Source organism: Saccopteryx leptura, chromosome 8, assembly GCF_036850995.1.
Source record: "Saccopteryx leptura isolate mSacLep1 chromosome 8, mSacLep1_pri_phased_curated, whole genome shotgun sequence".
Taxonomy (NCBI): Eukaryota; Metazoa; Chordata; class Mammalia; order Chiroptera; family Emballonuridae; genus Saccopteryx; species Saccopteryx leptura.
The window spans coordinates 41682749-41710423 of NC_089510.1; the positions used below are offsets into that span (position 1 = coordinate 41682749).

The 27675-nt window shown below is 38.9% G+C and overlaps 1 protein-coding gene across 2 annotated transcripts in view; it reads right to left on the reverse strand.

Moving 5' to 3' along the window:
- Positions 1-725: 725 nt before the first annotated feature.
- The window catches only part of LOC136379605 (cell surface glycoprotein CD200 receptor 1-like), a 46764-nt gene continuing 19814 nt past the window's right edge, over positions 726-27675 (reverse strand). The window contains exons 2-8 of one of the 2 annotated variants that reach the window (XM_066346999.1): positions 18540-18617; positions 9739-9786; positions 6069-6383; positions 5704-5952; positions 4099-4204; positions 3529-3574; positions 726-2064 (exon numbers count right to left, since the gene is read on the reverse strand). In XM_066346999.1, coding sequence (XP_066203096.1) covers positions 1939-2064; positions 3529-3574; positions 4099-4204; positions 5704-5952; positions 6069-6383; positions 9739-9786; positions 18540-18617 — 968 coding nt within the window. In that variant the 3' untranslated portion in view covers positions 726-1938. The remainder of the gene's footprint in view (positions 2065-3528; positions 3575-4098; positions 4205-5703; positions 5953-6068; positions 6384-9738; positions 9787-18539; positions 18618-27675) is intronic. The other variant, XM_066347000.1, reaches the window with a different exon arrangement.

The window sequence follows — 27675 nt, forward strand, 5'->3', positions numbered from 1 at the left end:
TGCACACAGCTTCATAATTACATGGAATACTTAATGGATTGTTTATTTTGGCCAACTCAAAATAGTGTCAAAATGATTTGGTCAAATATTGTAGGGAAAAGCTGCAGTTAGGCTTGCTCTCTTGTTTTTAGCTGCAATCACTTGCATAATTAGTGATGTAAGCACTTGGCAGAAAGCCACTTCTGTGTGTGCCCGACGCCTGTATAAGGCTATGGGTACATTCCCTATGAGCAGTTTTCCCGTTTGCTCTCCTGCCGCAGCAAGAAGAGGTTTCCCCTGCTTGTTCACGCTCCTGCCGCCTCCTTGAGAATCCAGTAAATGGGAATGGCCCCACTGTTCTGTGGTCTGCCCAAGTCCAGTGTGAACCTCCCTGGCCTCAACCTCCTGTATTACAAACATCATGTACCAGGTGCTATTATATTAATTTTACATCCAAATATTTAAGAAAATTTTTTAAAGAAAAAGCCTAGAATAACTAAAATGTCTGGAGGGATGACAATATGTTAAGACAAAATAGCTGTCTTTAATGTTTCATATGCATAATTGAAGAATGAATATATTGTTTTAATTTCTATCATGATGAAAAATTTTAATGTTTTTCCTACTGTGGAGAAACAGGCTTATTTTTTCATAAATAAAATATATTTTAATAATGTTGAAAATGATTAAAATACATATTTTTAACATTTTATTCCATAGAAAATAGAAAAGAGAGTTCTCATTCCATGGCAATTCTCGTAGTACGTAGACCATATTTTACAGATTTCCAAGTCCTCTATAATGCATGTTTAGTTGCTTGTAGTCAATAAACATTTCTTGTTTGATAACTACAATGCAATTGAATGTATACTATAAAATACACATTTTTAATTAATATCTGCAAAATTCTTGAGCATTAGCTATCAGATCACAATCTCTTTAGAGATAAAATGAACTAAAGTCCTTATATATGTTCTCATTCTATTTCTGCCTTATCTCTCTCATAACATGACAAATGTAAATCTGGCTTATTAAACAGTATAATTCTTATTATAATTCTACATCATATTAGCTAACTGGTTGATTAAAAATAAACGGAATTTCGCAGATATTAAAATAACAGTATAGGGAAAGGCCCAAACACAGTTGGAGAGAATGTAAATAGATACAATTTGATAAATCAATCAATAATAAAAATGCACAAGCCCTTTGACCTGGAAATTCCACTCAAGGGAATTACTCTATAAATATACTCAAACAAATACAAGACTATGCACAAGAAACATTCTGTAGGATATTGTTTATAATAGCAAACATAAAAATAAAACAATATAATTCTCCATTCCTACAATTGTGGTTAATTAAATTACAACACAACCATACAATGAAATTTTTTGTAGCCATTAGAAAGAATGAGGTAGCTCTGTTTATGTTGATAAAAGATTCCCAAGATATACTGCAGTATTAGCTTTCTATAAGTACAGAACAGCACTGTAGCATTTTCTCATTTGTGTATTGTCAAGTACATGTGTATGTATATGTAAACAGACGTATAAATGTACACATAGGCCATGGATAGATAGATATGCCACAGACACATAGAAATTTTCTGAAAGAATACATAAAAACTCTTAATGATTGTTCCTTTTGCCGAATTATATCTTGAGAAAACCAGTTTTCATTATCTACTGTACTGAGCAATTTGAATATTTTATCATGACCATGTGATTTCTTTGTGACAATATCAGTTCTTCAGAAAACTAACTGGTAGCAGCTAATAATCTAAAATTTTAATTGTGTAAGAAAATGAATGCAAATCCTTTGGAATGTTTGTGTTTTCTAAGAATCTTTAAAAAGCTAATTTTAAAGCTAGGTTCTTCCATTCTAGAATTCTAAGTAATCAAAACAGGAACTCTATTGTAGCTTGGTTCATTTTTTCCAGGGCTAGATTCCAGAAACTTATAAATTATGGAGATTTGCCACATCAACTTCACTTGGTAACACCTGAGATGTCTTCACCGTCATTGTAGTATCATAGAGTGGGTTGCTCTTTTCTGTATAGCTGGCATAGGGCTGCATTTCATCCTAAAAAAAATTTCAAAGTTAAAATCAATTCAAAAAGGTAAAAAATTATAACAGAAATTACCTATGTTTTTGTAGCAGATGCCCACAGCGTTAGTGTCTATGAATAACTTATAGTGTGTCTCTCGGCTTACATGAACATAGAACAAGACTTTTTTCTGATGTTTCATCAAAAAATATTTATTAATTACATAAGTCTCAGTGCCCGATAATAAAGGTTGTATGAAAGCAGGAATGGATAAGAATGAAGTGATATAAGAAGTATGTCTCAGGAGAGGATCAAAAACTTAGCCTGACCAGGCAGTGGCGCAGTGGATAGAGCGTCGGAATAGGATCCAGAGGACCCAGTTTCGAGACCCCGAGGTCGCCAGCTTGAGTGTGGGCTCATCTGGTTGGAGCAAAAGTCTACCAGCTTGAACCCAAGGTCGCTGGGTCCAACAAGGGGTTACTCGGTCTGCTGAAGGCCCGCGGTCAAGGCATATATGAGAAAGCAATCAATGAACAACTAAGGTGTTACAAGCGCAATGAAAAACTAATGATTGATGCTTCTCATCTCTCTCCATTCCTGTCTGTATGTCCCTGTCTATCCCTCGCTCTGACTCACTTTCTGTCTCTGTAATAAATAAATAAAGAATAAAGACTTAAAAAAATACTTTAATAAAAAAAAATTTAAAAAAAAACCTTAGTAAGCTACTGGTTATATGAGATTAATGAGTAAGATAGGTCTTAAACTTGGGTAAGATGATATTAAAAAAGGAAAGTCAAGAATTAGAGATGGAGGCCCTGGCCGGTTGGCTCAGCGGTAGAGCGTCGGCCTAGCGTGCGGAGGACCCGGGTTCGATTCCCGGCCAGGGCACATAGGAGAAGCGCCCATTTGCTTCTACACCCCTCCGCCGCGCTTTCCTCTCTGTCTCTCTCTTCCCCTCCCGCAGCCGAGGCTCCATTGGAGCAAAGATGGCCCGGGCACTGGGGATGGCTCTGTGGCCTCCGCCTCAGACGCTAGAGTGGCTCTGGTCGCAATATGGCGACGCCCAGGATGGGCAGAGCATCGCCCCCTGGTGGGCATGCCGGGTGGATCCCGGTCAGGCGCATGCGGGAGTCTGTCTGACTGTCTCTCCCTGTTTCCAGCTTCAGAAAAATGGAAAGAAAAAAAAAAAAAAAGAATTAGAGATGGTTTTATGGGGGAATAAACACCCACTCTGTTTTCCCAAAGACTACAGTTTGAACAAAGCATTTTGTAAGATGCATTCATGAAACAAAAATATGGATTTAAGATGGTATGTAAATAATACTTGGTAGAGAATTAACAAAATAAGTGCACCTTACTATTAGCATTGAAAAATCAGAACTTACTTTTCAAATATTGATGTATTATAAATTATGTGGCTATATTTTCAAACTACATGGCTTAAAATCTGCAAATATTCTTTCAACATTTGGCAAATATTCTTTTAAGTATTATCTTACCTCCTCAATAACTGGAGTAGGTTCTGTTTTTTTCAAATTACATTTTCTGTAAAAATAAAAAGTTGGAGTAAATGGAGGAAATATTATTATTTAGATTGAAAATGGGAAAAGAAAAAATATGCTATTATTAGTTATGATTCATTTTAATAGAAGCCACAATAAACCAAAATGAACTATCAGAATGGAGTGAGGAATGCTGCTAGTTGTTAATGCACTCCAACAAGATAATTCTAGATTTTGAAAAAAGACATGAAATTATGCAACAGGAGCTTGCTGTAACAGAATACATGCAGTAACTCCTCTTTAGCACATGAAATGAATTATGGCAATTCTTTTCCCAAATAGTCAGTTAGCATGCACTGTCTCTCCCAAAATCCTATCCTCAATGGCCTAATTCACTGTGCTTGCATGCTGAGGTAAACTTGCAAAATCCTTATCATTCAGAGTAGTCTAACACATTCAGAATATGGGAGAAATGATCTTAATATCTTCATTTTACTCAGTCAAATCCTATTCCTGATCCCTTCCTAGCTCAAAAAAGCTGAAGAAGAAAAAAGTATCAGTCAATACCTGCAGCCAGTGATTTCCAAAAGCCAAATCAATCCCATGATGATCAAGATAATAAATATAGGGAGGATGATATAGACAATGGGTAAGATTTCTGGTGTTTTGGCACCTGTATATATAGACACAAAAATATATGCTTTAATATTATTTAGCACTAAAAATAAATGAGCTATTAAGCCATGAAATAGACATGGAGGAAACTTAAATGCCTATTACTAAATGCAAGAAGCCAATCCCAAAAGGTTACATACTGCATGATTCCAACCATATCTGGAAAAGGCAAAACCATGGAGAAGAAGGGTTGCTAGAGGTCAGGGTGAAGAGAGAAGTGACTGGGTAGAGCATAGAGAAATTTCAGGGCAATGAAACTGCTCTGTATAGAACTGTAATAGTAAATACATGTCCTTCGTACATTTGTTAAAACTTACAGAATGTATGCCTAGACTAAACCCTAATGTAAACTATTAACTTAGAATGACAATGGTGTATTCATGTAACTTCATCTATTATAACAAAGGTGCCACAGTGGTGTGGGGCATGCAGATAGAGGGCAAGCTCTGCATGCTTTGGGGTTGATGTAGCTGTATAGGAACTCTGTGATTTACACTCAATTTTGCTGTGAACTAAAACTACTCTAAAAATAAGAACTTATTTTTTTTAAGTACATATACATATATAAGGTTCAAGGATGTTTTACAGTACATGAAATTCATTTCTGTGATTTTATTTTAAATGCTTCTGACCTGTTAGTCATTAAAATAATTGTTATAATAAAATTGCTTTCTCAATTAAGACTTGAGGGTTTACAGCAGGACATCATCTTATCTCAGAATTTTGTTGCATTAAGGGTTCATGAATGGCGAATTACTATAGCAGAGATGTAAAATTTTGATCTCTGTTATAATAATAGCAGTGTTTCTCATTTCCAAGATTCAGAAAAAATAGAAAGTTATATGGGAGGTAGTTGGGAAATAAAAACACTAATTTTGAAGTCACTTCTTTACTAGGACATTGAAACTAAAATAAATGCATGACATCGATACTGAATTAGTTATTAATTGTTGGTAGCAATACAAAACTCAATCTGACAAAAGGATAAGTGAACAAAGGAAGTGCCAGGCAGTGGTTTTAAGACTGTGCTTCTGGTGGTGGGTGAATGTGGTGGGGGTCAGCAGAGGGAGGTGAAGTCAGAGCTGAGCAAGCTGGTAGCAGGTTGATCCCTGGTCAGGGTACATACAAGAACCAACCAATGAATTCATAAATAACTGGAACCATAAATCAATGTTTCTCTCTCTCTTTTTCTCTCTCTCTCTGAAATCAATGATTTTTTTAAAAGGTACACGACTCAAGACAATTTACTACCATATAGAAGTGAACATTGAATTCTTTTTATTTTAATTACTAAGGGATAAACCTCATTATAAAATATGGCTTCTTACAACAAATTTCTGCATTATTCTTCTAGATATACCTCTTAGTAAGAGAAGGAGATAACAGAGAGGATGGAGAGAACTTCCTTGAGTGAAATTCTCCGCACATGCCTTTTTTCCTTTGTACTACAATCCCCTGAAAGAATGAAAATATCAACCAAAAACTAGAATCACTTACCAGGATTTAGCTGTATGGACCGACTCCAGTTGCCAGTCTCGTGAGAGACAGAGCAGGACACAAGAGACACATTGCTCTCTGCCCAGCGGCACGTACTCTGGACAGTCACTGTGCCATTGCCCCATATTTCATGCTCAGAGACACACTCTCCCTCTGGGGTCCAGGAGATCTGGGCAGCCGGCTTCCCTGCAACTGCCTTGCACACCGCAGTTCTATTCTCGCTTTGAATCAGGGTCATCTCAGGGGCCACTGCAGAGAAGTAGGGAAAAACTTGAGTCTTAACACATTCGATATGGAATTTAAAGACATATCTTTCAGTCCCAAATCTCGTCATTTGAAACACCACAATGTACCATGTTCCTTACCTAACAATTGGAGGTTATATGCATAATGGAAGTTCCCATTAGGTGTTACCACTGTACACTCGTAAGACCTATTATGAGTGATGGCCACTGGATCAGTCTGAAGGGAAGAATTCTGGCCAGGTCTGTAGGGCCAGATTATTCTCTCATCAGTACAATTTCCTGCGGTCTCATTTTTATCTCTCCTGTAGGATCTGCTGCAGAGAAGCTTGTCTCCGAGGGTTATTTCCCATGTGATTAGAATCACATCTGTCAGTGGGGTAGTAGGGCAAGAAAGCTCAGCCTTTGTATTCACCAATACCTGCAGGGAAATGTTAACTGGACACACACACACACACGCACAAAGAATGATAAAATAAAAGCTCGGTAAGGAACTCAATCTGTGAAATTTTCCACAACATATTACTTAAAGTTGTACTAGAACATTACTCTGCTGGTGGTATTATTCCAAAAATATTAGACTTTATTTTTATTTATTAGACATTAAAAAATTAAACATTCACAAAATATATTTAACAGATTAAATCTAATCTAAAAAGTTAACTCATTCTCCCTTATATTATGTGTTATTAGGTAAGTAGTTTGTATTACATGTGTAAGACATTTTTTAAGTATTTTGAAATTATTTCAGGATTTCAATAAACAAGAAAACACTTCTTAAGTGAAAGACAAACAAAATGAATCTTTTGTTCAGAGACCATTATATTTATATATTTTATAAGTCATGCTCTTCGGAGTAGAAATGGCATAATTAGTGATGTGATTATGTCCTTCTAACTTTTGATGAGAGAGAATATATATATATAACCAATAGTATCAAATCTAAGTGCCTATCTCTATAGGTGGTACTTCAGACAAAAATAAATATGAAAGTAAATGGTATTAAATATAACTAAGATGGCATTCAGGTTGAGCAAGCTACAAATATTTGGAGAATCAGAAATATAGCAAAATAACAGATTTGCTTCCTTCTTTTTTCCTGTTCAGGTAAACACACTCCCAAAGAGTTCAACCGTAAACATTTCACACGGACTTTGTTCCCATACGATCACTCTAATTATGATCATTAAATATAGAAACCGATTCCTTTTGTCGATCTTTTAAAAAATTATTTCCATTGATTTAAAGAGTGGTGGCGTACAAGGAAAGAGAGAGCGAAAAGCATCAACTCCCAGTGCTGTCTACTTATTCTATTTAGTTGTGCACTCATACATTGCTTCTTCTCTGTGTCCTGACTAGGGAATGAACCCACAACATCAGTGTGCTGGGACTATGCTTCATCCACTTACCACCCACCCAAGGCCCTTCTGTCCATCTTTTAAAGTAAAAATTAAGCCCACCTACAAACTAGTATTTTCCAATATGGAAAATTTTGTCAATTTCCCCATAAGTTGACAAAATGTGTCCATTGCTGGTAAGTGTTTGCTGAGAAGTGACTAGGTCTATCTATGACAACTCACCTGTAACGGAGGTGTCAATAATTTCATCACTTTAACATGAGCAGAACCAACTATAGTGGACAAAATTTTTATGTGAATAAAGTGTGCTTGTGCTAAGTTCTGCATTTAATTTCTCTCCTCTCCTCTGTTGATGTCACCTGCCTTTTCTGTGATGTATTCAAGCCTTTGAATTTCACAGTCAAATTAAAATCACATAACCAGATGGAGAAAGAGGGCGGAATTTAAAATAGATCTGAGAGGCTGTTAAACCCATGCTCTTTCCACCACTCCATGTGGCATCCCCTAATAGAGTGAAACTCCAAATCAGCAAAGGCTTATAGGCAAGCAAGAACATAAGAACATGGCTTGTGGGAACAACTAGAGTTTGATGTTAGTTAGCATTCATGTGCACAAGGGAAAGGTGCTGCTAAGATAAGAATAGAAAGAACAGAGGCTGTGAGGAGGCAAGTTGTAAAGGCTCTCCAATATTCTTGGGTGTTTGAACTATATGGCCTTTACGTTTTTGCCTAATATTTATCCTCAGGATCTCATTCTTTTTTTTTTCTGAAGTGAGAAGCAGGGAGGCAGAAAGACTCCCACGTGCACCTGACCAGGATCCACCCAGCAAGCCCACTAGGAAGCGATGCTCTGCCCATCTGGGGTGTTGTTCCATTGCAACCAGAGCCATTCTAGCACCTGAAGAGGAGGCTGTGGAGCCATGCTCAGCGCCTGGGCCAACCTTGCTCCAATGGAGCCTTGGCAGTGGGAGGGGAAAAGAGAGACAGAGACAAAGTAGAGGAGGAAGGGGGAAGAAGTGGATGGGGGCCTCTCCTCTGTGCCCTGGCCAAGAATCAAACCTGGGACTTCCACACGCCAGGCCAACGCTCTACCACTGAGCCTACTGGCCATGTCCTGACTCTATTTTTCACAAAAGAAATTAACTAGCTAGTCATATGAACATGCATTTTAACAGGACTGCAGCATCCAGAGAAGTAACTCCAATGATGAGGAATCTAAGCACAGTGAATATTCTATATTCTTTCACCTTCCTCCATTCTATAACTTAGACTTAATTACCTCTCTCCTCTATAATAACAGTTCTTATGGAATTGCTATTATTTCATCCAGTCTTTGTCCTCCTTTTTTCTTTTTAATGTCTGTAGTGATTATTTACAATGTCCAGTCACTCCCTCACATTCATAGGGTTTAGCACCTAACACAACTCTTACACTCCTGTGATCAGCTAGGGTGATTTCTCCTCCTACATCACTGAAGAGATAGAGGGTAGAGACCCACTTTTGCTCCAGAATCAGCAGTCATAGCCCATCTTTTCTGAGTTTTTTGTTTATAAATATATCCGAGTTTCATCCAGCCTTATACACACAGACAAAGTCTAATTAGATTTTGAACATTTCCCTTCTTTTCACTACCATCTCCTGGTTTAGACCCCATTATCATGAACCTAAACATGGGAAAAACCTCCTAACTTCTGTTTTCTGTCTCAAAACTCTCCTGTCTTCAATTCATAACTTTACCTTACAACCAGGTACATCATTCTATAACACAGATGTAATTCACTCAACTCTAAGACCCTTCAGAGATTTCTCGCTGCCTGAAGAAAACATTAGATGTCTTTGTATTGTCTTTGAAAGCCCTCTTTTTCACATTGACTCACCTTTCCAATCCGATCACTCCCGACTTTGCTCCCACATTTCAGAAAGAAAACACCAAGCGTGATAGCATTTCTCTGTCTTTCCTCACATTGTTCTGTGGTCTGGTAAGCCCTGCACAATGCTCTTTGTCTAATATAACACCCCTTTTCCTTTAAGACCCAGTTCATGTGACGTATCCTCGTGAAGCCTTTTCTGAGCCTTGGTGCCAACAGCTCCCTCCTCTAGACTCCTGGTACATGGGATAGGATAGCTGTGTTTGTGTCTGTGTGCCCCTGAGCTCCCTGAGGGCCCTCTCATAGTCCTGCTCATCTTTGTGTTCCCTGTGAAGCCCAGCACCATGCCTGATAGAGAAAGCTCCATAGTTTTCAAATGGAATTCAGCTGCCTTGTGGAATGAGGAATAGATCATTCAGGTTCCCTCACACCACAGCATTCAGATCACCATATTCTTCTCCTGAGCACAAGGCTGGCCCTCAGACCAGACTATCAACTATGTTTCCCAGGCAGTTCAACATTCCATCCTTCATTACTGGCCTCTGGGGGGGTGGAGGGAGTAAATTACCTTCTGTAAGAGGTTTTGAGTGGTTCTGCTTTCCGTCCACAGGTAAAACTAGAAAAATATTCAGAGAAAACTAAATGAAATCAATTTCAGTTACTTAAACAAAATAGAAGATGCTATTTTTCCACCAAAACTTATGTACAATATGATAGAAAATCGGTTAACCATGACTAAATTACATTAAAAACCTTCTGGAACAAATTAGAATTATTCCATCATTAAATGGAAAAAAATATGTTAACGCTCTGTCCAGTTGGCTCAGCGGTAGAGCGTCGGCCTGGCGTGCGGGGGACCTGGGTTCGATTCCTGGACAAGGCACATAGGAGAAGCGCCCATTTGCTTCTACAACCCCCCCCTCCTTCCTCTCTGTCTCTCTCTTCCCCTCCCGCAGCCAAGGCTCCATTGGAGCAAAGATAGCCCTGGCGCTGGGGATGGCTCCTTGGCCTCTGCCCCAGGCGCTAGAGTGGCTTTGGTCAGGGCAGAGCGACGCCCCGGAGGGGCAGAGCATCGCCCCCTGGTGGGCAGAGCGTAGCCCCTGGTGGGTGTGCCGGGTGGATCCCAGTCGGGCGCATGCGGGAGTTTGTCTGTCTCTCCCCGTTTCCAGCTTCAGAAAAATACAAAAAAAGGGGGAAAAAATATGTTAACATTTGAAAATTATTCATAAGCTATTAATCAATAATTTCCTACTTAAACTTCTGGTCAAGATGGCCACATAGTTAAATGTGGTACTAAAATCCTCCCTCCACAACATCAAAATTACAACTAAACAATAGAACAACCGTAATTTAGAACCACCTGAAATCTAGCTAACTATAAATCCTAAAACTAGGGATTTAAAGAAGAAGCCACATTGAGACCAGTAGGACGGGCAGAGATGCAGAGTGAGCTGGTCCCAATCTCTCTTATGGTGGTTTAACATTGGGAAGACTATCTCAGCTGTGAAGGTTCCCCTGAGGAGCAATGAATTCCAGCCTCACACCAGGCCTCCAAGCCCAGGGTTCCAGAACCAGGAAGAGAAGCCCCCATAATTTCAGTCTGTAAAAACCAACATGTTTTGTGTCTTAGTGAGAGGGAGGGCTGTGGAAGTCCCAAGCAGCTCCTCTTAAAGGGCCCTCACACAGACTGACTCAAACTTAACCCCTCCGAGCTCCAGCACTGAGGCAGCAGCTTGAAAGGAACCAGGGACACACAGGGAGCGACTGGATTGTCTCACATCAGAATAAGAGCTGGGAGGTAGTTTTCTGTCATAAAAAATGTACTGGCAGAGGCCACTGTTCCTTTTCTAAAACCCCTCCTCCCAACAGAGCTGGGAGGTGTGAGCCTTACCTCAGTTTCCATCTGCCTGGCTCACACTATTCATTCTGTCTGGTGATCCCATTTCTAGTGCTCTTTCCATACAAATGCCTTCTCTTGTCACATGCCTCAGACTTTACTAAACTCTCTGAAACAAGCAGCATCTGGGCTCTGCTTACGCTGTACCTCTTGCTAAGTGGTCCCAGGCCTCGCACTAGCAGAAGCCTCCCTTGGTTCACAGCTTGGCCTCTCCTGAGCACCTCCCAGCCCAGCAAAGCAGCAGCCATCTGCACTTGCAGCTTGAGCCAGGTGGCTCCGGGCACAGCTCAGGTGATGGCTGACCTTGAACCTGCCAGGAGACCCCTGAGCCAGTGGGCAGCTTCAGACCATTCCAGGTTACAACCTCACCACCTCCATGAGTGACACTCTCAAGCGGAGGACTCAGTGGGCACCAAAGCCCTACTGAAGTTAGTCCTGCTCTGTAGGGGCGACTCCTGCACAGAGCTCCTCTACTGCAGTCACAGCCAGTCCTCGCAGTAAATCAGCATAGGAGTCAATTCCCCCCAGTGATGCCAACGACGATCAAGGCACAACTACAACAGCACAGTGCACACAGGGGCACCCCGGGAGTGCCCAGCTCGGGTGACAGGGAGGTAATGCCACTAGGCCCTATAAGACACCTACTTCACCAGGCCCTTCTACCAAGTCCAGGAAATGTAGCAGCTCTAACTAACACATAGAAACAAACATAGGAAAGCAGCAAAATGCAGAGAAAAAAACCCATATCCCAGATGAGAAAACAGAAGACATCTCCAGAAAAAACAAAATGGAAGCAAGCAAACTGTCAAATATAGAACTGAAGACAATGGTTATAAACTTGTTGAAGGAACTTAGTGAAGTCCTAAAAAAGAACCAATCAGAAAATGAAGGAGGCCCTAGCCGGTTGGCTCAGCGGTAGAGCGTCGGCCTGGCATGCGGGGGACCCTGGTTCGATTCCCGGCTAGGGCACATAGGAGAAGCGCCCATTTGCTTTTCCACCCCCCCCCCCTTCCTCTCTGTCTCTCTCTTCCCCTCCTGCAGCCAAGGCTCCATTGGAGCAAAGATGGCCTGGGCCCTGGGGATGGCTCCTTGTCCTCTGCCCCAGGCGCTAGAGTGGCTCTGGTTGCGACAGAGCGACGCCCCAGAGGGGCAGAGCATCGACCCCTGGTGGGCAGAGCGTCAACCCTGGTGGGCGTGCCGGGTGGATCCCGGTCGGGCACATGCGGGAGTCTGTCTGACTGTCTCTCCCCTTTCCAGCTTCAGAAAAATACAAAAAAAAAAGAAAATGAAGGAGCTACTAACTAAAATAAAAGAATAATTTGCAGAAACTTAAATAAAGAGCTTCCCAGACAAGAAATAGCTAAGAAGTTCATTATCACCAAACGGGTAGTACATGAAATGTTAAAGGTCTTCTTGGGAAAGAAGAAGAAAAATTAAAAATATGAACAATAAAATAGCAATGAATAAATATCTATCAACAATTGAATCTGCAAAACAAAATAAATGAACAAGCAGAACAGACAAAAACTCAGAGGCACAGATAGCATTTTGAGGGTTGCCAGATGGGAGGGGTGTTGGGGTGGGTGAAATAGGTGAGGGGATTAAGAAGTACAAAGTGGCAGTTACAGAATAGTTATGGGGATGTAGACTACAACAGAGGGATTAGAATTAATAATATTCTAACAACTATGTATGGTGTCAAATGGGTATGACACTTATCAGGATGATTACTTAGGAAGTTATATAATGTCTAATCACTGGGTTGCACACCTGAAACTAATGTAATATTGTATGTCAACTGTAATTGAAAAATAAGAAATGATTTTTTTAAAATCCACCATTGAGAAAATAAAAAGACAAACCATAGACCAGGGGGCAGGGATGTCCCATTAATGAGACAGTTTGTTCTGTGTGAGGTAACCTTGCCTCCACCCCTTCCCTAGCCACAGTGGATTGGCCCATCACTGGCACCGCACGTGAGCTGGGCTGATTACAGTACTTTCTCCAGATGACACCCCTGATTAAAGCTGTTTAGTCCAGCGGTGGGCACTCACCCAGCTGGACAAGTCAGAGTTTTTCTCAAAAAATTTGGAGCCAGATCTGAGAAGAACAGTTTATTCTTCTCCCTTCCCCATTTTTCCTACAGTGATGGTTAATGTTATATTATTCAGGCTGGGCCACAGTTCTTAGATATTGAGTCAAACATTATTCTAGATGTTTCTCTGAAGATATTTTTTAGAAGAAATAAACGTTTAATTCAGTGGACATTGAGTAAAACAAATTAGACTTCATAATATGGTGAGCCTCTTCCAATCAGTTGAAGGCCTTAATTAAAAAAATAAAAAGACTGACCTCCTGGGAAAGGGAATTCTGCCAGCAGACTGCTTTCAGACTTGAATTGCAACTCTCTCCTGGGTCTCAGGCTGCTGGACCACCCTGCAGGTTTTAGACTTGCCAAGCTTCTGTAATCACGAGAGCCAATTCCTTAAAATCTCTCTCTCTCTCTCTCTCTCTCTCTCTCTCTCTCTCTCTCTCCACACACACACACACATACACAATTCTATTGTCTTTCTCTGAGAAACCCCGACTAATACATCTAATACTCTGGGAAGAAGAAAGCAGAGCAGAGTGCGCAGAGAGGAAGAGAGAAAGACAGAAAGAGAGAGAGAGAAAGAGAGGGGTGACAGTCTTCACCTAGCTCAGATTTCTACTTCCATAGTTCCCAAGCCCCCCACCCCCATGCATCCCTTCCTTTGGGTTTTACAGAGTTTCTGGTTTCAAACAATCAAAGTAGTCCTAATCAACTGCAAGTTTAATTTCTGAAAAATGGCTGTTTTGTAGTATTTTTAAAACATAACAATGATTTTTAAAATATTTTTTTTTATTTAAGGGCCTAAAATGCTCTTCCTCTGGGTTTAACCATTCAATATGCATTTACAAGCTCTCTGCTTATAAAAATATACTTGCTCCCCATTCTGATTTTGCACCCAGTATATACCACATTAAGAAATAAAGGAATTTAGTAAAGGTCTTAGAAATAAGCGGCAAACAGACCTCTGAAATTACTTGGCTTTTCTAGGCAACTGTTATTGGCTTGGGATTGAAAGAAGGCAAAGAATGAGATTATAATTATTACATTTAGTTTATACAAGGCTCAAGAATCTACTCAAGAAACAGATAAGAAGTCAGAGCTGACCTCAGAGAGCTTATCCATTAAAGCTACGACTTAGATGTTCTAGAGTCTAAAGCTTTAAAATTCATAACACAAAATATAGCTTAGCCTTTCCAGATTTCTCTCATCCTACCACACCCAGCTTCAAAGTGTTCTGGGGTCTGTCAGTCTCTTCAATTGTCAAATTAACGACCAATCAAGACTGTGTTTGTAATGGAAGAAAATTTAGGATGTGTGTACTTTTGATTATGGTATTGTTGGAGTTTCCATTTAGAAGCATCAAGATGAAAATTTGAAGTTTTATTAAGATTAAGGGGTATAAGTAAGGTAGGGTTGGAGCTCTAGAAGAAAAAATCCAGGATCTGTAAACATTTTTCATAAAGGGCCAAAAAGTAAATATTTGAGATTTGGCAGTCCATATGATCTCTGTTGTAGGTATCCTTCTCTACTGTTGCATCAAGAAAGCAGCCATGTGTAATATTTAAACAAATAGGCATGGCCTTGTCCCATAAAATTTTATAAATATTTACAAAAATATGTGTCTGGCTAGATTTTGCCCATTGGCCATAGTTTGCTGACTCTTAATTTAAAATACAGGGTTTGGTTTGCTCTAATTTCTTGCATTAATCACAATTTAGAACAATAAACATCTATTGAGTATTCTATTTTCTTCTGCTTCCTTTACCATTTGAAAATAAGCTAAATCTCTACTAACAATTCCAAGTTCTCCCTCAAATTAAATGAATTTCTTATTCTGTTTTTACCATAACTAGAAACTTCTTTCTTTCTTTCTTTCTTTCTTTCTTTCTTTCTTTCTTTCTTTCTTTCTTTCTTTCTTTCTTTCTTTCTTTCTTTCTTTCTTTCTTTCCTTCCTTCCTTCCTTCCTTCCTTCCTTCCTTCCTTCCTTCCTTCCTTCCTTCCTTCCTTCCTTCCTTTCTTCCTTCCTATCTAGCAGGAACCTGAAGAATAGAAAAACAACAGATGGGCCATGGCCGGTTGGCTCAGCGGTAGAGCGTCGGCCTAGCGTGCAGAGGACCCGGGTTCGATTCCCGGCCAGGGCACACAGGAGAAGCGCACATTTGCTTCTCCACCCCTCCACCGTGCTTTCCTCTCTGTCTCTCTCTTCCCCTCCCGCAGCCAAGGCTCCATTGGAGCAAAGATGGCCCGGGCGCTGGGGATGGCTCTGTGGCCTCTGCCTCAGGCGCTAGAGTGGCTCTGGTCACAACATGGCGATGCCCAGGATGGGCAGAGCATCGCCCCCTGGTGGGCAGAGCGTCGCCCCATGGTGGGCGTGCCAGGTGGATCCCGGTCGGGCGCATGTGGGAGTCTGTCTGACTGTCTCTCCCTGTTTCCAGCTTCAGAAAAATGAAAAAAAAAAAAAGAAAAACAACAGATGGCAGCCATGACAGACAAAGGTTACTTCAGTCGATGAGGGCTTTTTGTTGTGAGCATTTTGGCCTCTACAGCACTGAGATTTCTCTCTGGTTCAAAGGTATAGGTTTTTGTCAATGCAAAGTTCAAAGGCACAGCATTGATTGATGCCTTTAAAAGGATAGTCAAAGGTTTTTTTTCTATGTTTGGATTTTACTTCATATGCCTCATAGAAATAGTTATTTTAGTGACAAAGCAAATATTTTTCATGCTCTAAACTATTAAATTGTTGCAATTTCGGTGGATTCTTATTTCTGCAAACTCTTCTGGGAATATTGGTAATTTGGCCACATCAGTCATTATTAGATATAACTAAATAAGTGTCTAGAAACTAACAAGATTATGTTAGAAACGCCTGGTCTTGAATTAAGCAGTGTCTTAAAAATTTACTTGAATGAAGTCTTCAAGCACTCTGGGTTTCAATGATCTCCCAGTGGTCTGAAATGTGGAAGAGACCTTCTACTTAATAAGAGTTTTCCAGTGAATGGAGACCCATGCAGAAATTGGCCTCTCAAACCGACACCAAATCCTCCTACAATCAAGCAAAATCCACCTTCTTCCAGACAATATCCTGAGAAGGAAAATCAATAAATTATCTCTGCAACTTCTCAAATCAGAGCGAAAACTAATAAAAGTTGAAATGTACTCTTCAGTGGCAAAAATGATTGTTTTTAGAAGAAACAAGTAATTATGCTTATTTTCACAAATAGTCCTCTGATTATTTTTATTATATTGGATACACTTTTTAAACTTTGCTAATTTTTAACATATGAGTCCTTTTGTTTTATTGTCTCAATTGGCAGCTGGTTGCTATAGAATGCCAATTGTATTGTATTTTAAGTATCGTGGCTTCATTGAAAATAGAATGTGGCCCTGGCCAGCTGGCTCACTGGTAGAGCACTGGCCCAGCGTGTGGAAGACACAGATTCAATTCCTGGTCAGAGCACACAGGAATCTGCTTCCCCACACCTCCCCCTTCCCATTTTCTCTCTCCTTCTCTCTCTCTCTTCCCCTCTCACAGCCATGGTTTGATTGATTCAGGGTCATCGGCCCAGTGCGCTGAGGATGGCTCCATGGCCTCCATATCAGGTGCTATTATATAAATAGCTCAGTTTTGAGCATAGCCCCAGATGGGGGTTGCTGGTTGGATCCCAGTGGGGGTGCGTGCAAGAGTCTGTCTCTCTATCTTCCCTCCCCTCACTTGGAAAAGAAGAAAAAAATAAATATTAAGAAGAAAAAGAAAGAAAATAGAACACATGCGGTCCTGGCCAGTGGCTCAGTGGATAAAACATCAGCCCAGTGTACGGAAGTCCTGGGTTTAATCCCCGGTCAGGGCACACTTGAAAAGCAACCATTTGCTTCTCTTCCCCTCCCTCTCCCACTTCTCTCTTTCTTCCCTTCTCACTGTGCCTCAGTTAGTCCAAGAGTTGTCATCAGGCGCTGAAGATAGCTCAGTTGATTCAAGCATCAGCCCAAGATAGGGGTTACTGTGTGGATCCTGGTTAGGGCGCATAAGGGAGTCTGTCTCACTATCTCCCTTCCTCTAATTTAAAAGAAAAAGAGCAAAAAAAGAATCCATCCTTCTTGCTCAGTCTTGCTAGAAGCTTTGTATAGAGTACCAAAGTAGTATAACAAACATTTAAAGCTTCTGATCAGTGCTTCTATGTTCTTTATTTAATTTCTTCATATGAAACCAAATTTTCTCTTAAATTTAGAAGGATTATAATTTTACATTATTAACCATCAAAATCTAATTTAACTTTTCACAATGTGTGTGTATATATATATATGTTGAAAAAATGTGAATTTTTTTAAAAACATATTTATAGTAAAAAAAAGTAACTTAATTACTTATTATATTCATTTTCTTGGACTGCCTTAATATATATAATTATAAACTTGGTAGCTTAAAACAATAGAAATTTATTCCTTCGTATTTCTATAAGCCAGGGTCTGATATCAAAGAATCTTTCCTTGCCTCTTTCAATTTTTGATTACTGCCAAGAATCCTGTACTTTAGCTTATGATGTATTGTTTTTATTTCTGCTTACAGCTTCATGTGACCTTCTTCCCTGTGTCTTCTCTCTAACGACACTAGCCATTGGATTTAGGGCCTTTTCTAATTTAGGATGATCACATCTCAAGAGCCTTTACTTAATTAATTCTTCAAAAATTCCTTTTCCAAATATAGTGACATTCACAAGTTCCAGGTATACCCATCTTTAGGGCGGTTGGGAGTAACCACCATTCAACTACTACATGATACATTATTAACACCCCTGAGAGTTATAGTTTATATGGTTATTTTACTTATTTTATTCTGTAGTTGACTATAAATATAATTTAAACTGTAATTTTCATAGTGAATAAATGAGTATAATTAAGAGGATATTTATTGAGTACAAGAATGTATTTTGAAATCATTGTAATGATTTTTCCATGAAATGCTTAATGCAACATATCACAGAAATAACATTTAAAATACAAAAAAAAAGTTAGCTATAATGGCAAACAAAAATTTGGGAGACCATAGAGCTGGCTGAAGGGGGTGGGGGTACAGAAAATAAATAATTAATATCTGCTAAGACCTATTTTAAAGATTATAGAATAATAACATGTTTCAAAAACTGAATGAAAATTTTTTTAAAAATTGGTTTCTTTAGTGATGATCATATTTTTTAAATAGTACTAAATAAGTACTGATGTAATTTCAGAATGAATAATTTCCCTTCAATCTTAAACATAAGCAGTATTTTTTAGACAATGCAATCTATAAATGCATATATGACAATTCAAAATCCTAAAATATAAAAACTATATAAGCACCAAGACTCTTGTATTAGAATCATCATTAAAAGATGAGCATTACCCAAACTGCTGTCCTTCCCCTTTTGCTGTGTTGAGTTGCTTGATGTAACAAGAACGTCCACTCCCGCACTTAAGCATGCTGAAATAGGGTGGAGAGAGAAATATGTATTAGTATTTGTGACTCCTAGTTAAAAACTTCATTTACTTCACATTCTTGAAGCCATTTTGGATTGTACAATAGTTGTCAACGAAAATACAAATTATGACAGGCAAGCAAAAGACTCAAACAAAAAAATTTGCTCCAATATGAAATTTTTCTCTTAAGTGTTTTTTTGTTGTTGTTGTTTTGTTTTAGAAAATTAAATTTAAGAGGATGGCACTGATTAATAAGAGTACACAGGTTTCAGGTAAACATTTCTATAGCATTTGAACTGTTGATTTCATTTGACCTGGTTTTCCTGCCTCTTTATTGTACTCCTACTTAAGTGCCAGAATGCCTCTCACTACTTCCTGTCTTAATATTCAAATCAAAGTATTTCTTCTCCCAGGCTTATCTGCATTTAGACCAAGGGTCCCCAAACTATGGCCCGCGAGCCACACGCGGCCCCTTAAGGCCATTTATCCGGCCCCTGCAGCACTTCCAAAAGGAGCACCTCTTTCATTGATGGTTAGTGAGAGGAGCATAGTTCCCATTGAAATACTGGTCAGTTTGTTGATTTAAATTTACTTGTTCTTTATTTTAAATATTGTATTTGTTCCCGTTTCATTTTTTTACTTTAAAATAAGATGTGTGCAGTGTGCATAGGGATTTGTTTATAGTTTATTTTATAGTCCAGCCCTCCAACGGTCTGAAGGACAGTGAACTGACGCCCTGTGTAAAAAGTTTGGGGACCCCTGATTTAGACTATCCCTGTGAAAGAGAAAGAAAGTGTTTAGCTATCTGTTCCAGACCCTTTAGGCACCAGTGCCTAGGCAGAGAAAGTTTAGAAGTACCTGTTCTGTATTGATTAGATGTTGAGGTAGAACAAAAAAATATTTTCCAAAACATTGTTGAAATAAACATTATATAGACAACTATCAATCCTATTCAGATTTTAAAAGGCAAATTCTAAGTGCAATTTCTATAAACATAATTTCAGTAGCAAATATTCGCAAATTATTCACTAGGCACAGGAACATTATCATAAACAACACCTCTTCTCTCTAAGAGCTTAACATCCAGATAAGGAGGCAGCTATGTAAAAAATTAGAATGTAAAGCTTTCAGTGAATGCTATTAGAAGTATGCATCACGTCCAGAAGTTAAAGGAAGAGCTGTGTAATCTAAGACTCCCTACAATATATGATACTTGAGCTGAATCTTAGTAAATGAGGCATTTTCCAGAAAGATGGAAGGAAAAAGAAAATTGCACACAGAAAGAATGGCATCTTGGAGAGGTATAAAATCACAAAAGATTTTCAAAGAAGTGAAAATAGTTCTGTACTAGCACAAGGTGAGAAAAATTGGATGTATGATAGGAATTGAGGCTAGATATTGTCAGGCTTTACCTGGGGAAGTCACAAAACTCCTAGAAAGTGTTCACAATGAAACAATAAACTTCTAATGCATCTGCAGTGAGAGTATCTGACCAGCAAACAGAGGCAGATTTAACTGTGGGCACACAGGGGACATGACCTGGGCCCCGACTTCTGAAGGACCCCGCAAAACCCCACCTTCACATCTTTTTCTAATGACGCCAAGTTTGGTTTCAATGTGTAATTTTAACATTAATACTACATAATATTTTTTACTTATTTAAATATGTGGTTAACATGTATTTTTATTTTCTCTGTCTCTTTCTTTTTTTTAAGAAGCCCAATATTTTCTTCTGCACCCAGGGCCTCAACCGACCTTAATCACCTCTGCCAGCAAAAGAAATATTTTATGGTAAATTTAATGCACAGTGTTTTATGGAGAAATTTTGAAACCAGTGCCCCTCTTGGTTGCCATCTTCTTCAATAAAATGTTCTTTTCAAATAATAATTTTGAACACTTACACTAGGAACAGAGAGTTGATAATTTGCATATGTTTTATATTTCAGTCTCTCCATCCTGGAAAGTATTATTATCTTTATTTTACAGGTCAAGAAATATAGACTCATGGTGATGAAACAATCTGGACAACTATCTAGCTCAAAAGCCGCTCCAGTAGCCCAATAATTCTTACACAGGTCGGTCTTACTACAGTGAACAGAAACAAAGATTTGGATCCTAAGAAATATACTAAGATAGATACATTATCTAAATTAACAGAAATTGAAGAATCTGATGAATCAAGTCCAAGCCATGTTTTTATGGGAACAATGAAAGACAAAAATCTGAAAAAGAACATCAAATGGTGAGTCCATAAAATCAGGATTGTAAAGGCATGTGGATTCTAGAATATGAATTCTGGATCAGAATGGGGAATAGTAAAGGTGAAAGAATTGAGGAAATTGTCAAAATTCATAGACCAAACTCATCATTGTCTCACAAAATTGTGAGCTCCTTAAGGGCAGGGATTTTTATTTGTGTTTCTTATTCTGCATTCTCAATGCTTAGAATGGTTTGCACAGCTCCCTGGAATGTGGCTATCTTAAGCTGAGTTAAAAATAAAGGTCTGGAACAGAACTGAGAACCCAGAAATAAATCCACACCTTTATGGACAATTGATATTTGACAAAGGAGGTAAGAGCATACAGTGGAGTAAGGACAGTCTCTTTAACAAATGGTGTTGGGAAAATTGGGCAGCTACCAGTAAAAATATGAAACTATACCACCAACTCACACCATTCATAAAAATAAACTGAAAATGATAAAAGACTTAAATGTAAGGTGTGAAACCATAAGCATAATATAAGAAAACATAGGCAGTAAGTTCACTGACATCTCTCACAGCAATATATTTGCTGATTTATCTCCATGGGCAAGTGAAATAGAAGACAGGATAAACAAATGGAAGTGTATCAAACCAAAATGCTTTTGTACAGCTAAGGACAATATGAACAGAATAAAAAGACAAACCACACAATGGGAGAACATATTTGACAATATGTCTGATAAGGGGTTAATAACCAAAATTTATATAAAGAACTTGTAAAACTCAACAACAGGAAGATAAACAATCCAATCAAAAATGGGCAAAAGAAATGAATAAACACTTCTCCAAAGAGGACATACAGATGGCCAATAGACAGGTGAATGTTTAACAAATGTTCAAAAAATGTTCAACATTACTTATCATTAGAGAAATGCAAATTAAAACCACAATGAGATATCAGCTCACACCAGTCAGAATGGTGCTGATTAACAATACAACACATGACATGATAGGTGCTGGTGAGGATGTGGAGAAAGGGGAACCCTCCTGCACTGCTGGTGGGAATGCAGACTGTTGCAGACACTATGGAAAACAGTGCGAAGATTCCTCAAAAAATTAAAAATTGAACTGCCTTTTGACCCAGCTATGCCACTTTTAGGAATATATCCCAAGGACACTATATCATTGATTAAAAAAAGAAATGCACCCCCATGTTTACTGCAGCATTGTTCACAATAGCAAAGATATGGAAACAGCCCAAGTGTCCATCAGTGGGCGAGTAGATTAAAAAGTTTATATATACATGTACATATATACAATGGAATACTATGGGGCCATGAAAAAAAATGAAATCTTACCTTTTGCAACAACATGGATGAACCTGAAAAATAATATGTTAAGTGAAATAGGCCAGGCAGAGAAAGAAAAATATCATATGACCTCACTCATTTGAGGAATCCAAGGAACAATGTGAACTGAGGCAGGATCAAAGGGACCAGAGGAAAAGAGGACAGATGGAAAGGTGGTGATAGGATGGGATATACCTGAAGGGAAGGGGGGAGGGCACTGTTGAGAGGGGGCAAGGGAGATGTTGAGGGAAATACGGGGACGGGGTCATGCATTCATGGTGACACTAGAATCTATGTAAACACAATAAATTAAATTTTAAATAAAGTTATACAATTTGGCGACAAGATGGTGATGGAGTAGGCGGATGTACCAACTTCTACCTCCCAGAACCAAAGTGGATTACAACTTAATTTTAAGAACCATCATCTGGAAAAACCAACTTTGGACTAAACTAAGAGGACCCTTCAACCAAGGAACACTGAAGAAGCAACACTGAGACTAAAAAAAAAGAGAAAATTGGACAAAGTAGAAAAAGCGGAAACACGAACAGGGCTTCCCACCTCCCGAGAGCGAACAGCAACCCAGAGAGACTCATGTGGTGGGAAGTGAGTTTAGCGGAGAGGAGAGAGTCCTTAGCCACAGGAACAAAGCCCCAGCCTGCAGCCCAGAGCCTAGAAGAGGTGTATGGACAGTATTTAGCTGTGAAACAAGTCAGGATACTGTTTGTGAGAAAGAGACAGATTTCTCAGACCCAGGATTTTTCTTAAAAGGACCATGCAGAACACCTCTCTCACAACCACTCACCGGGGGTTCTGTGGGACAGGGAGAGAGGAGAGGATAGGAGCAGCAGGAAGAGAGTGTAATCTAGGAGGTACAGGGAGAAACACTTTGAGGGACAGCCACCCTAACCCCTGGGCTGAGTCACTCCCCAAACCTGAAGTGAATATTTCACCTGGAAACAGCAATACCAGCAAAGGGAAGCAGGACACCAGCCAAAGAAACTCTCCTGTGGCACTCAGAGCAGAGTTGCTTAGAAGGAAGGAGCTTTCAGGACTATAGTATTGAGTGCTAGGGTCTGAGATGCAGCACCCCCACCCACACAGCTGAGGGTTCACTGGAGGGTGGGCTGCAGCGAGATGTGGAAGCACAGTTCCGTTGGCAAGGGCGGAAGCCAGCTGGCCATGACTGAGGCCCAGGTGTGAGTTCAGTCTTGCATGGCGGGGACAGGCGGAGGGGATGTGCAAAAGTGGTCAGGCCCAGCTACGGGCTGCCTGCAGTCCAGCCTGTGGGGGAAGGGTGGGAGCCCCAGAGGGGTGGAGACCCACCCACTGAGCAAGGGCTCAGGCATACAACCTCACCCAGCCCTCAGAACCGAGTTTTGTGGCCCGAAGCACGAGCTGGCTCCTCCGGCAGGGTGCAGGACAAAAGCCTGGAATTAGGCGGAGACCCACAGCTGAGCAAAGGTGCTCACCCCTGTCCTCAGGGCTGAGGCTTGCAACTGGGTTCAGCACATAACCCCACCTGTCAGGGTGAGACGAAGGCTGAGGCCACCAAAGCTTGTAGAACTGGACACGTGATCACAGCCCCTCCCATGGAGGAGAGGCGGAAACTACAGCAACAGCCCCAGGCTGGCAATGCCCATACCCCAACACCCTAGGAGGCAGCGGCAAAGGGGGTAACAAGCATACAGACAGACCACACCTAGGGAACACAGAGGCCACACCCAGTGGACTCCAGTTGTTAAAACCTTCATATACACAGAAAAAATGAGAAGGCTGAGAAATGCAGCACAAATGAACCAAGAAAAATCCCCAGACAAGGACCTGATTGAGTCAGATATAACCAAATTACAGATGCAGAGTTTAAAATAATGATTGTTAGGATGCTCAAAGATCTTAGAACAACAATAGATGGTCATTAAGAACACAAATAAAGAGATAGAAAATATAAAAAAGGACATTGAAATAATAAAAAAGAATCAGTCAGAAAAAACAAATACAATATCAGAAATGAAGAAAACAATGGAAGAAATTAAAAGCAGGATGGATGAAGCTGAGGATCAAATCAGCGAGTTAGAGGAGAAGATAAATGAAGACACAGAGGCAGAGCAGAGAAAAGAAAAGAGACTCAAAAAGTCTAAGGAAACTCTAAGAGAGCTCTGTGACAACATGAAGAGACATAACATCCACATCATAGGGGTTCCTGAAGAAGAGAAAGAACAAGGGACAGAGACTTTGTTCATCATAATATACATGAAAACTTCCCTAAATTAACTCTCACAAGTTCAAGAAACACAGAGAACTCTATTAGAGAGAAACCCAAAGAAATCTACACCAAGACATATCATAATTATAATACTAAAGCTAAGTGATAAAGAGAAAATATTAAAAGCTGCTAGAGAAAAAAGGGCTATCACCTACAAAGGATCCCCATAAAGATGACATCCGACTTCTCAACAGAAACACTTGAGGCCAGAAGGGAATGGCATGAAATATTCAAAGTAATGCAGAACAAGAGCCTAAAACCAAGACTACTTTATCCAGCAAGGCTATCGTTTAAAATTAAAGGAGAAATAAAACCCTTCCCAGGCAAAACAAAACAAAACAAAAAACAACAACAACAACAAAAAAAAAAAACCCTCAAGGAATTCACTACAACCAAACCAATGCTGCAAGAAATGCTAAGGGACCTATTGTAAACAGATCAAAGGGGAAAAATATATAACAAAAGAGGAATACAGTTTTAAAGAATAAAATGGCAATAAACAACTCTATATCAATAATAACCTTAAATGTAAATGGATTAAATGATCTGATCAAAAGACATAGGGTAGTTGCATGGATAAGAAAACAGGACCTTACATATGCTATCTACAAGAGACACACCTTAAAACAAAATATTCACATAGACTGAAGGTAAAAAGATGAAAAAAAATATTTCACGCAAATGGAAATGAAAAAAAAAAAGCTGGGGTAGCAATACTTATAACAGACAAAATGGACTTTAAAACAAAGGCTATAGTAAGAGATAAAGAAGGTCACTACATAATAATAAAGGGAGCAATCCAACAGGAAGGTATAACTGTTATAAATATCTCCGCACCTAACATAGGAGCACTTAAATATATAAAGCAGACTTTGATGAATATGAAGGGTGAGATCAACAGCAATACTATAAAAGTAGGGAATTTCAATACCCCACAAACATCACTAGATAGACCCTCAAGAAAGGAAATTAAGAAAGAAACAGCAGACATAAAGTATACACTAGATCAACTAGATTTAACAGATATCTTCAAATCCTTTCACCCTAAAACAGCAGAATATACATTCTTTTCAAGTGCTCATGGTACATTCTCTAGGATAGACCACATCCTAGAGCACAAAAGTGGTCTCAACAAATTTAAGAAGATTGAAATCATATCAAGCATTTTCTCTGATCACAATGGCATGAAACTAGAAATCAACCACAACAGAAAAACTGAAAAATACCCAAACACTTGGAAACTAAATAGCATGTTATTAAATAACAAGTGGGTTAACAATGAGATCAAAGAAGAAATTTAAAAATTCCTAGAAACAAATGATAATGAGCATACATCAACTCAAAATTTATGAGACACAACAAAAGCAGTCCTGAGAGGGAAGTTAATAGCATTAGAGGCATACCTCAAGAAGCTAGAAAAAGCTAAATAAACAACTTGACCATGCATCTAAAAGAACTAGAAAAGAACAGCAAGTAAAGCCCAGAGCTAGTAGAAGGAAGGAAATAATAAAGGTCAGATGGAAATAAATGACATAGAGGCTAAAGAAACAATACAGTGGATCAATGAAACCAGGAGCTGGTTTTTTGGAAAGGTAAACAAGATAAATAAACCTTTAACCAGACTCACCAAGAAAAAAAGAGACAGGACTCCAATAAATAAAATTTGAAATGAGAGTGGAGAAATAACAACTGACACAACAGAAATACAAAATATTGTAAGAAAATACTATGAAGAACTGTATGCCAAATAACTAGACAACCTAGATGAAATGGACAAATTCCTTGAAACATATAATCTTCCAAAAATATATCTGGAAGAATGAGAAAACCTAAATAGAGTGATTACAACAAATGAAATAGAAACAGTTATAAAAAAAAACTCCCAACAACAAAAAAAAATCCTGGGCCTGATGGCTTCACAAGTGAATTCTAGCAAATATTCAAAGAAGAACTAACTCCTATCCTTCTCAAGGTATTTCAGAAAATTCAAGAAGAGGGAAGACTTCCAAGCTCCGTTTATGTGGCGAGCATAATTCTGATTCCAAAACCAGGCAAAGATAACACAAAGAAAGAAAATTACAGGCCAATATCCCTGATGAATTTAGATGCTAAAATCCTCAACAAAATATTAGCAAACAAGATCCAGCAATATATGAAAAAAATCATACATCATGATCAAGTGGGATTTATTCTCAGGAGGCAAGGCTGGTACAATATTCACATATCAATCAATGTGATTCATCACATAAACAAAAGGAAGGAGGTAAACCACATGATAATTTTAAAAGATGCAGAAAAAGCATATGGTAAAATCCAGCACCCATTCATGATCAAAATTCTCAGCAAAGTGGGAATACAGGGAACATACCTCAACATGATAAAGACCATCTATGACAAACCCACAGCCAATATCATATTCAATGGGCAAAAATTAAAAGCAATCCCCTTAAGATCAGGAACAAGGAAGGGGTACCCTCTTTCACCACTCTTATTCAACATAGTTCTGGAAGTCCTAGCCACAGCAATCAGACAAGAAGAAGAAATAAAAGGCATACAAATTGGAAAAGAAGAAGTAAAATTATCATTATTTGCAGATGATATAATATTGTATTGATATATAAAAACCCCTAAAGTCTCAGTCAAAAAACTACTGGACCTGATAAATGAATTCAGCAAGGTGGCAGGATATAAAATTAATACTCAGAAATCAGAGGCATTTTTATACACTAACAATGAACTGTCTGAAAGAGAAATTAAGGAAGCAATCCCCTTCACTACTGCAACCAAAAAAAAAAAAAAATGTACCTAGGAGTAAATTTAACCAAGGAGATTAAAGACTTGTACTTAGAAAATTATAAAACATTGATAAAAGAAATCAAGGAAGATACAAACAAGTGGAAGCATATACTGTGCTCATGGTTAGGTAGAATAAACATCATTAAAATGTCTATATTACCCCAAACAATTTATAAATTCAATGCAATACCAATTAAAATACTAATGACATATTTCAATGATATAGAACACATATTCCAGAAATTTATATGGAACCAAAAAAGAACATGAATAGCCTCAGCAATCTTGAAAAGGAAGAATAAAGTGGGAGGTATCACACTTCCTGATATCAAGTTATGCTATAAGGCTATTTTACTCAAAACAGCCTGGTACTGGCATAAGAACAGGCATATAGATCAATGGAACAGAACAGAGAACCCAGAAATAAAACCACACCTTTATGGACAAT